Source organism: Physcomitrium patens, chromosome 19 (genome assembly GCF_059467195.1).
Source record: "Physcomitrium patens ecotype Gransden chromosome 19, ASM5946719v1, whole genome shotgun sequence".
In the NCBI taxonomy this organism is placed as follows: domain Eukaryota; kingdom Viridiplantae; phylum Streptophyta; class Bryopsida; order Funariales; family Funariaceae; genus Physcomitrium; species Physcomitrium patens.
In genome coordinates this window covers 4,843,270-4,854,109 of record NC_143428.1, presented here as the reverse complement: position 1 = coordinate 4,854,109, position 10,840 = coordinate 4,843,270, and the positions used below count along the sequence as shown (strand labels likewise).

The 10,840-nt window shown below is 45.8% G+C and overlaps 1 protein-coding gene across 1 annotated transcript; it reads right to left on the bottom strand.

Annotated features, from left to right (window-relative positions):
* Nucleotides 1-666: 666 nt before the first annotated feature.
* On the bottom strand, nt 667-9,241 carry LOC112295693 (uncharacterized). Its single transcript, XM_024547549.3, has 8 exons — nt 7,312-9,241; nt 5,452-5,640; nt 5,005-5,275; nt 4,525-4,678; nt 3,528-4,316; nt 2,397-3,410; nt 2,022-2,259; nt 667-1,710 (listed from the first exon to the last, which is right to left on the bottom strand). The coding sequence occupies exons 1-8, from the start codon at nt 8,975-8,977 to the stop codon at nt 1,502-1,504; spliced, it is 4,530 nt and encodes a 1,509-aa protein (XP_024403317.1). The 5' UTR covers nt 8,978-9,241; the 3' UTR covers nt 667-1,501.
* Between the last annotated feature and the right edge of the window lie 1,599 nt (nt 9,242-10,840).

The window sequence follows — 10,840 nt, the reverse complement described above, 5'->3', positions numbered from 1 at the left end:
CAGTTCTGTGGCCCACAAATTCTCATCTAGCAACCATAACCAGGTTTTTCCTACAGTAAGCAGAATTAATGGATTAGACTATGCCTCCAATTATACAATTGAAGGTTATTCAGAACTTACCCCAAATAGCCTCTAGAGATACTAAGTAGCAGTTTCCCAGAGACATCATGCAAGAGAGCCTCCACTTGTAAGATATGAAGTGTTAGTGAACAGATGTTTTGATAGATTCACAAAGAATTGAACTTCGGTTTGGGTAACCTCTGGGACATCAGAGGGCTACGATATACCACAGGAATGTTGAGTTAGTACACAAGCAATTGGAGAACCCGTTCTGAGTTGGAAAATTGACAAATGCCAAAGTTTTTCATTGTATTATCCAAAAGACATTTGTGACAAACAGCATTGAATAAGTAACCAATTGGTTACACGATGGTATGGAACTAAAGTTGTTATCACATATATCTATCTTTTGCTAGTATAAAATATACAATGGTCTACACATCATCGCTTCCATATCAAGTGCTAACTCTACACCTACTATTTGAGGATATAATACAAACATCAGTAATGTAGGTCAGAAACACGTTTGACCTTAGCGATCAACTGGTATCCCGAATTACACATAGAAAAGCTTACCGTATGGGCAAGCTTTACAATAAGAACGTATAAGATTAATTATGTTGCCTATATTATCAAGGGTGTGAAAGAAAATACCAGGAATGCCTGCGGAACAGATCAGAATGAATGTCCTCTGAGAGTGGTTATCAAGAGAATGGATCAACATGAGTTAAGAATTCCTAGTTGATCGCATAGCCGTGAGCCACATAATGTTTACCTCTGTATTTTATTTGGAACCACCTGAACCTGATTCTAATGAAAAAGATTTTACTGCCATCGACTACGCATTTCAGGCTGTGACGCTCTACACTAAAAGCACTCTCGGCATAGTACTACAAAGTTGCTTAGTGTGATACACCTCGGGCATTTACTTACAAACTACTTACCAAGAATGTCCAAAACTTGGTAGTGACAACGTTGTTTTACTTGGTTTGTACAAATCTTTGTCGTAGCCTTCGCCGGGATCTTGGGCATTACAATGCTCCATTTCCCAATCCACGGCACCACAATAATCATGCAGGGCACAACTCAACTAGGCGTCATCTGATTTCACGCTGTAAAAGCTTGGTGCGACCCTTGGTTGAAAACTAATCTCCCAGTTGGTTTCCTGGCATCCAGAATCGGAAGCTTTAAAATGGCTGCAGAGGGCTCCTTGCCAGAATATCTGTATCAAATATTTGATGATACAATAAAACTGCATGCTGTAGTCAATGGACACCGCATCTTTCACCAGAGCCATAATCGTGTGCCAAGCGCAAATTCTCCTCAAGCACAACGGATCGTAAATCTCGAGCCAATGAACGAGGCTAGGTTGCAAGTTCATGTGGAGAAGGAAAAGCCAGCATCAATTGGTTTTTTAGTTCTAGATAACCAGATGGTACTGTCACAACCCTTTATTCCTGCGGCTTGGATGCTGAAATTGCGGACCAAAACCGGGGGCACGAGGGCCATCTCGCTGTCCTCTACATGATCTATCATAGGGTGGTCGCTGCCACAGTTCTCGTCCATCAGGTCCCCTCTCTTGCACCCCACTGTTCGATCGACCCCGCCAATGGGACCCCTCCCCAGCATGATTGTTGTACTGATGCCGACCTGTAACATTTCTCTTTATATCAGCACAAGCTTAGCATGCTTCACATAGACGTCAGCAAAATGACGAGGACGGCGATGACACACGTAGACATCAGCATAGTGAACTAATATCCATGTACTCTGAATCTCTACTGTAAGATCTCCATCTGTTGCCACCTACTTCCATAACGCTACCTTCCTAAAGATTTCTCTTCAGCAAAGGTGAGCATGCATGCTAGTATCCGACACATCGCGTTCATTTACAAATAGGGGAAAACTAGCGGAGCTTGAAAAGTGATAGATGTACAAGAAAAGCTGGAATTTGTCATCACCTGAAGAGGAATGACGCCCACCGTGAGGACCACTCATGCCACGACCTCTACTCATGAGACCGCCAGGACGAGGGTGCAAGATGCCAGAGCTTCCCATAGGAGGTCCAGCTACGGGCTCTGGCAGAAGTCCTCTCTGGATACAGGTAGTGGAGCTGACGAAACATCTCCTATCTTTAGCATCTGCCAACAACGCTGCCCAATCTTCCGATTGTGCAAGAGCTGAGGCATTCCCTATCACCTGCAATCAAAACATTACGTGAAAAAAGCGTTATACAATGATCTAAAACATTTCAGGAAATACCTAACAAAAATCGAAGATGAAAGTACTCACAACCTAACATACGAGTTCCAAATGTATTACTTTAATCAACTTACCCACAACGACCGTCGAGCTCGAGTAAGAGCAACATTCATCCGTCGTATGTCAGCAACAAAACCAACTCCATAACTAGAAGCCCGAACGCAGGACATCATTATAACGTCACGTTCTTGTCCTTGGAACGCATCAACGGTATTGATGTAAACACCGTTACTGGCAGCGTTTGATCCAATGAGGGCGACAAACTCCTTCTCCAGACACTGCAGCTGCTGCTTGTAAGGGGTAATTATACCAACTGAAACATTTGCAGGAGGACCACCTCCGGCCTCATCAGCAAGTGTTTTCTGCAAGTGTTGATAGAGGTGAACGGCTACTTGGGCCTCCATCTTGTTTTGATAAGACACAGAACCTGCATGTGATTCTCTACCCAAACTTATATCAAAGAAAAGATAAGGCTGCAGAAGTGGGTCCTTGTGGTACACCTCCTCCGACAAAGCCTTAACGCTTTCGCTATCAACTAACCTGCCTTGATAGAAATAACGGGATGGAAAATCTCGAATTTGAGGATGCATGCGATACTGTACAGAGAGAAGTATAGCTGGACACCCCGCTTGCTGGAAGCGCTCGAACAGACTACGACTATACTTCATTGTGTCGGCAGCACGACTGATCACAGTCGCTGGAAGCTGCTGGGGATCGCCAACAAGGACACATCGGGCTGCTCGTAAACTGAGAGGAGGTAGGACTGCAACCTCACTGGCTTGGGCAGCCTCATCAATGACCACCATATCAAACCCATGAGAAAGTTGAGAGAAAATTTTCCGCCCACTACTGGAAACGGTAGTAAAGACGATCTCGGCTTCATTAGCAAAACTGGCTTCAAGTTTTCTTCGTGCATCTTCATTTCTGAAATTGCTCCCTGGTCTAAACTTGCCCTCAATGATAAAAAGACGTGACATTTCCACCAATACTTTATCCCGTTCTTCTACTACTGCTGCCAACTGCTGCAGTTTACCATCTCGCATTTGGTCACGGAATGCCAAAACCTCCGGATCAACTCCCACATTACCCTGTCAATAGTGAAGTATCATGTCAAGAAGAAGGCGAATAGAAGATGTCAAAAAAGCGACAGAAGCGAGGAGGACATAACAGAATTGTCTTACAATATGACATAGAGAGAACCATACCTGACTTCGTGCCATGGCAGCCGCATCGATAAGATCTTTTTGAAGACTCATCACAGTTTGACCAAGGGTGACCTCCTTGTTGCGCAATTGCTGAAGCCAACGCATCAGATGTGGTTGCTCCATAGCCAGGAGTTGTTCAGTCCTGCGTTCCACAGAGACCGCTTGTGCGGCACGTGAAGCTGTATCCACCCCGACGCGAGCCACATCTGGCTTGTAGTGTTTCATTTCTCCATCAATGAAACCCCGATCTAGCACTCTTGATAGAAGCTCATCCGTAGCGGCATTAGATGGGGCACATACCAACATACGTGGCTTGGGACACAATTTTGGAAGAACCCGCGCTAAATTATGATCCATTTTCTGTAAAACTTCGTCAATGGTCCCTCCACCATCACCGTAATGATCTCCACCATTAGACAACGAAGACTCTTCAGAAGACACGCTACCCGGAGCAAGTTTCTTTAAAAGAGCTGTATAATAGCGCTGATATTGAACTAAATGAATAACGTTTAACATACCCCACACAGTATGAGTCTTTCCTGTTCCAGGAGGTCCTTGTACAAGCGTAAAGGGCCATGGCTGACCACCAGAAGAGTTGCTACTAACTTCTGAGGTCCCAGCTGCAGTATGTGCAGCTGCCCATTGAATTGCCGCAAGTTGAGGAACATTGAAACCACTGTGTAAGTGATGTATAAATGGAGCTGTAAAGCAGTCTGGCATAGGAGGAGGCGCTGTATCAGCATATCCTGGGAACAACTCTGCCTTAGGATGAAGTATAGCATTCATCATCTGTCAAGATAATTAGCAGCATCGGTATTAGATGATAATTAAAATCAGGTCAAGGACTTGCTCAGTTTTGATTGTTGTCAACATGACTACCTAGGGAGCAGGAAGACCCATAATTAGCATTCCTACGACTTACGTGCAGAAGCTGTAATAAAACGGGCCTTTACATTCCCAATATAAGGGATAGCAAGAAAAGTGGGATGTAGCACACCTGTGGGCGAAAATTCGGCATCTGATGTAAAGCTGAATACTCACGCTGAGTTGTAGTAAATCCCCCTATCACTGTCAAAAACCAAGAAGCTCCTGCCTGCTGGATTTGTTGTAGAGTGTGGACGGGATTTGTGATACTGTCAGCTTCACCATTTCTGATTCAAAATAGAACCGATTCGGCAAGCAACCACAAATTCAGAAACCACAAACATAGATGAGATGGTGCTAAACACGCTATGATCACATCCTTCATAAGAGATAATTAGCAAGTACGACAAGCAGATTTCTTAACCTTAAAAAATTTCTTCAACCTGAAGACGCTGAAGCAAAATGATAGGTTCCTTCAATCAGACCAATCCAAATTGAACATGTGAACAACAATTGCATGTCCCAAGTATGTAAAAAGCATTATGCAATCACAACTAACAAGAAGCCCACGATCTGAATCTTTCGACTCTAAAAGTGGAACAGAAGAATTTACCCCTCTTTATTCATGTCTTCTTGAGAAATGTGAAATCGAAGGACAGCACCAGGTGGATCTCGAACATCAATTGGTATGTAGCGCCGCACAATACCTGCCACACGACCTGCTATCTGCCCTTCCTCTGCGCTCTCTGATTTGCTATCCTTCAAACGACCTTTTCTTTTAATGCCAGAACCAGGTTTCGGCGTAGAAAGAACAGCAACATCACCTTCCTTGAAACGAAGTTCTCGGTTGCGATCCATGGGCATCAATGTTACATCCCACCACCCTGAGATATTGACAATATAAAAAACTGTCAATTTTTGAGGAGAACGAATCCACTAGTATACTATTGTTTTAGCAAGTCTAACGAAAGGTTAAAGAACGCTCAAGGCTTTTAATACCAAAGGCAAATCCCAAAAACAGTCACGGTCGCAAATTAAAGTTGCAGGTCGCATGCAGTACCTCGTTCGCGTCGTTCACACATTTTTATCGTGACAGCTGCGTGAGGATCACCAGTTGTTCCTTCTAGTAGTTCTTCCCAAGCATTGTGCAGCTGCGCTCGGCACTCTTCAAAGAGTAGAGGTTCAAATACTTTAGCATAATCTTCCACGGATGAAAAATTGCCGGGAACTTTCTGCAAGTCGGCGTCACCTGCAGCGACATAAGAAGAAAGTTAGCACCTCGTTGAGGTATACAGATGGTTGATATATCAGGCCACGTTGATAATTAAAAACAAGAAGGGTTAACGACCCCATTTTGACATTGAAACATCAGCAACCTTACAGCTGGAGTAACACAAAGCAGGAACGACGTGGTCTGTAGCTTTTGAGCAACACCTCAAAATTTAAATCATTGACATTTAAAACAAAAAAAGCCTAATGCTCACAGCCGCATTAAGTCCAAACAACAAGGTTCCCGAAACCATCACGGATATTCAATCAGGCATAAAACCTTGTCACAACAGAAAGTGTTCTGCTTCGAATTTACTTGACAGCTGTCTGAGAACAATAATCTGCCAACATTCACATCTAGCAGGGAAAACACCAGGTGCCTTGCCTTGCATGCTCCAGAAGATATGGCCGTGCTCAATCAGATGCATGGATGATGCATCAACGTTTGACAATCAGCCATTGACAGTCCCATTAGCCACAGTCCAAGGCAGCAGCCTGTCATTGGTACAGGCAAGAGATGATACAGACAAATCACCCTCAAGCATACCTGCGACCCGAGCGCCTGAATGGCCCCACATCAGGCCCTTTTTCCCGAACCTCACCTTAAACAAACCAAAATGAATTGAAAGCTTGTAATTTTGGGATGATAAGAACTATTATTCCAACTATTCAGACACGTTATCAGATATATTTATCACCCTGAGTCTCGTGAAGTATTGACCAATCCGCTGTCAGGCTCATCAAGAACTCCAGAAAATAATAAACATCAGCAAACCAACGGCGCCTCCACCATGCCCAAGGAGGTTAAAAGAGTCAGCAATGATGCCTCTTTCCGTGAAAAGAATCCAAAATATCACGACGGGTGCACTCGCAACTTCATGAACAGGGAGAAGTCAAATTCCAAGCAAAGGTCAAACTATACCGACTCAAACCCTAATCAGGGTATATGATCCCTATCTAGTGCACGTGCTCAACTACCATGCTCACTTTTACGATACTGCTAGAAACATCATAGACTGAAGGTAACTCCACAAATCTCTGAAAGAACCAAAGCAATGGACAGTCTCCCCATGGCTAAGACCAAATTTGGGTTACGAGGCAGAAAGACAATCAAAGCTGTACTTAATTCTCCACATGACTGGCTAGGCCCACTTTCTGAATCATCTAACTTTGAAATGTAATTCAGACCTACTGTGCAGCCAAACTTAACATGAAGGCATAGTTGAAGAACGTGTCATTCTTAAGTTTGAATTGTCCTTAAGGTCTGTGTAGATTTTAACTGTACCTTCAACCAGGGTTTTTTATGATTACGCTAATTAAGTGTATCTTTGACGAATGCGTTGGGCACTTTGATTAAATCATACACCTAACACCGAAACTTACAGAAAGATTCCCCACTAATCCCAAATCTTCCAGAGCACTGCGAGACGAGCCTATTCGTGACAATATCGGCGAATCGTCACGAGTGCATCTATCAAAGACCAGGACACAGGCCATTTAGACAGACGAGGTATGCCCCGACCACAGACAGGTCCAAAAGTACAACAAGACAAATTTTGAGGTTATATGTTATCAGGGGACGTGGTATTTGTTGAGGATATTCACCGGAAGCCTTAGGGGAAAAGCTACCAAATACGAGAAAAAAACGCACCTGGAGATTGCCACAATTTGCCACAGGTCGCCTCTCGCTGAAGCCTCTCAATGGTAGTGTCCTGAAAAGCTGGTCTCGAATCAGTTCGGGAACTATTACCACCAGTTGAAGGAAGCCTACGCAGAGGAGCTGCGGTCGACGGTTTCTTTACAGTTGGCCTAATAAATTCAGTGGGCTTCACAGCTAGAGGAGGCCTTGTACTCCGTGGCGCACGAGAAGCAGGAACAGGCATCTCCTTCATTTTCCGAGGCCTGCGAGGTACAGTCACGCTGAGACTTGAGTCGCGAGGCTTATCCCCCTGCTTTTCTTCAGACGCTAAGCTACCCTCACCTACCTCAGACTCCTTGTCAACTTGCTGCGGCATCTCGATATCTCCGTTGGTGTCATCAGCACTCGTATCTTCCTTCAATACATGTGTCTTCAACTCCTTTGTAGCCGAACCAGAAGTTTCCAAAGAAGACCCAACTTCTTTCCCGTTCTCCGATTTGTTGGAAATTTTGCCAGACTCGCTGCTCTGAGGAGACTCTGTGTTTGAGGCTTTGGCAGAAGATTTACCGGCTTCTTCTAATTTTTCTCCAATAATGACCCCTCCGAATGACCTAGTTTTCTTCAAAGGATGTCTGGGTAGTCGGGGCCTCTTCGTCGGGGCTTCTCCATCCAACACCACTATGGACCGCCGACGTTTGTCAGAAATTGCATCCTTCACACCAGCGGCCTTCTTCTTCGACCCTGAAGAGGCTTCCTCACCATCCACCTGCATCTTTCCATCTTGATGACTAAGGTTTTCCGTTGAAACGTGATTAGAAAGCACAACAGCTGCCGAAACACTGCCAAGCTCTTCCAATTTTGTCTCTGAGGGATACTTACGTCTCAAATTCATTCCGTCAGCCGCAGTCTCTCCATCACCACCATCCACCCCTTCCACTTTCGAGAGATTAGAGGCTTGAGACTGAGGTGTGACTGTTGCAGGGACGGAGCTAGAACCCGTTTTCTCATCATCCCAGAGAGGGCTCGATGCAGGAGTGCTTTTCTCGATCTTTTGGTTTCTCAGCTGTCCCAAGGTCCTCAGCCGCTTACGAACGGGTTTCTGATCAACAGGCTGCTCAACACTATCCTCTACTCCACCAGAAGTGCTCTCAGGCTCCGTAGCAGCTCCACCCGCGTCCAACCCTGCATCAACCTCAATTCTAACGCGTACCCTAGAAACTACATCATCATCGTCATCGTCGCTATCAAGCCTCATTTCAGCCTTTCCGTCGGTCCCATTATTCTCACGCAACGACGTCGAGTTCGGCACATCCACATCTGCACCTACAAGGACCGCATTCGGAACATCCAATCTCTCCAAAATCTGCCCATGCTCGTTACTCATCGCCAACCCCACTTTCAACTCTTCTTCTCCCGCACCTTTCTTCTCTACCTCGTCTTTCCCCGCCTCTCCATTAAAAACCCTAAGGGTTTCCCCAGCAGTAAGAGCATCAACCGCGTCAAATAGAATCTGCCCCTCCCTCTCCCTTTCCTTCTCCTCACGCCCGACCTGCCCCACCCCGGAACCACCCCCGAGAAAGACTCGCTCCCGCTGCGGTGTAGGAGACGGCAAGCCCTCGCACCCGTCAGGGTCAGGCGGGGGTGGAGGGAGATTCAAGTCCAAGTCCACCCACCCCATCCTTCTTCGTCCGCACGGCTCCCACCTCGTCCTCCTCGCAGCTCAATTCTCCTCTCGCCTCCCAAACCTTCCCCAGCCTGACAATCCTCCCAACACCAATCTCCCAACACCTCTCCTCTTCCTCCTCCTCTTCCTCCTCCTCTTCCTCCTCCTCTTCCGACTCAACGCACTCACTCACTCACTCACTCACACTCTCACCCACTCGCTGCCGCTGAACTGATCGGGAGCACAGCCAAAGCATGGCAACCATAAGAGAGAGGAACTGGCGGGGCACGAACAATGGAGAAGCACAAGTACTCGCAGCCTCCAATTTATAGCCTCGCGGAGTCTAGAGCGCATGGCCACACCCGGGGTAGAATCCAAGCGCCGTGGCCCCCCGCGCAGGCTCTTGTATGATCCCCTCCTCATCCAGCAGGATTAATCCGTCCCTTGCCCCATTTCACATCCATTCCCATGATGAATCTCCGTTCACTCTCCCCCCGCGGGGACGTGAGCCCAACGTCACCTGCGCTCCTCACCTGGGGACATTCCGTCCGCCTTGATCGCAGCTTCTTTGCTTCCTCCCCTTTCCCCACTTTGCTGCATTGCTTGCTTGCTTGCTGCCCTTCCCTTCCCTTCCACCATGGCCCAGTGCCCATCTCCCAACAAGGCTCTCTCACTCCCGCTCTCTCTCTCACTCACTCACTCACTCACGCACTCTCACATGCTTCTGTTGTCTCTGTCAGAGCATGCAGCCTTGCGGTGAAAACTATACCCATGGTTGTGGAAAACCCTACTCCTTTTCTTTTCTTGCCATTTTTGTTTATTGTTGTTTTGTATGTGTGTTAAGATGTATGTGGGTTTTCTTCTTTTTCATCTTCTTCTTCTGTTTCTCTGTTTTCTTTTTTTGTCTTTATTTATGGGTTCAATTCCTGTGGGCAAGCAAATCCAGAGAATGCATGTCCATTTATACCACAAATCAAGGGAGGGGTCCACAATTCCCTGCTGCTCCCAATGAGTTCTTGCAAGCTTTCCAGATTTGTAATCTGGAATGACACCTTCTCTGTGAGTGTGCATGTGGGTGGCTCTGGTCTTGTTTCATGGACTTTGTGGGGCAGGGCAGACTTTGAGTTTTTGACGTAGGGTTAGTGTAGAAGGGGAGAACAGGGGTTGCAAAGATAGGGTTTGCAGAGGTGAACTGGAAATTGGGGAAAACAAGGGGAGTCATTAGAAGCATGGTGATGGCCTTGGTGGGGCCTCTACATGGGGGGGGGGCCTACAGGGGAGGAGTGGGGGCTGGAAATCAATCAGAATCCTCCATTTCTCCTTCCTATCATTCATTGTGGCTCATCACCATCACACATACAGATATAATATTTCTTGTTTTATGGCTCCCAGATACATGCTATTAGCACTTCTGTGTCTGCTGTGGTGGTCCACCTTTGCCTTTGCCCCACATTCCCACCCCAGAATTTCTTCCATCAATTAATATCTTGTTGTTCTTTAGGAAATAACAAAGTAACACTCTGATGTAAATTTATAAGAGCTGGGAAATATGTTTTGAAAATATAGGTTAACTAGGCATATTGTAGGGGTAATGTAACTGTGACTTCTGTTTACTCTTCTGTGTCTGGAAAAAGAGCTTTACATACCTATACTTATCTTTGAGAGCTCCATGCCTCAAGTGGCAGAGAGAGAGTCCAAATCTCTATCTGTAGATGCAAAACCCCAATTTGGTAATTTAGCTACATTGACAGAATCATAAAACACACCCATTGACACACTACAAATGAGCTCTAGTCCACCCCTACTCAGCAGTTTGGCTTCTTCACACAATCCAAAAAAAAAGTGGGAGAGAGAATCCAGAGCATATTTTATTTTATG

Bases quoted from the DNA above. Each gene is read 5' to 3' on its own strand.
- LOC112295693 (XM_024547549.3), bottom strand. From the start codon at position 8,977: ATGGGGTGGGTGGACTTGGACTTGAATCTCCCTCCACCCCCGCCTGAC. The intron at 5,276-5,451 runs GTACTGCATGCG...TCAATATCTCAG, and splicing joins GTGTGAACGACGCGAACGAG to GGTGGTGGGATGTAACATTG. The intron at 1,711-2,021 runs GTGATGACAAAT...GAAATGTTACAG, and splicing joins TGGGCGTCATTCCTCTTCAG to GTCGGCATCAGTACAACAAT.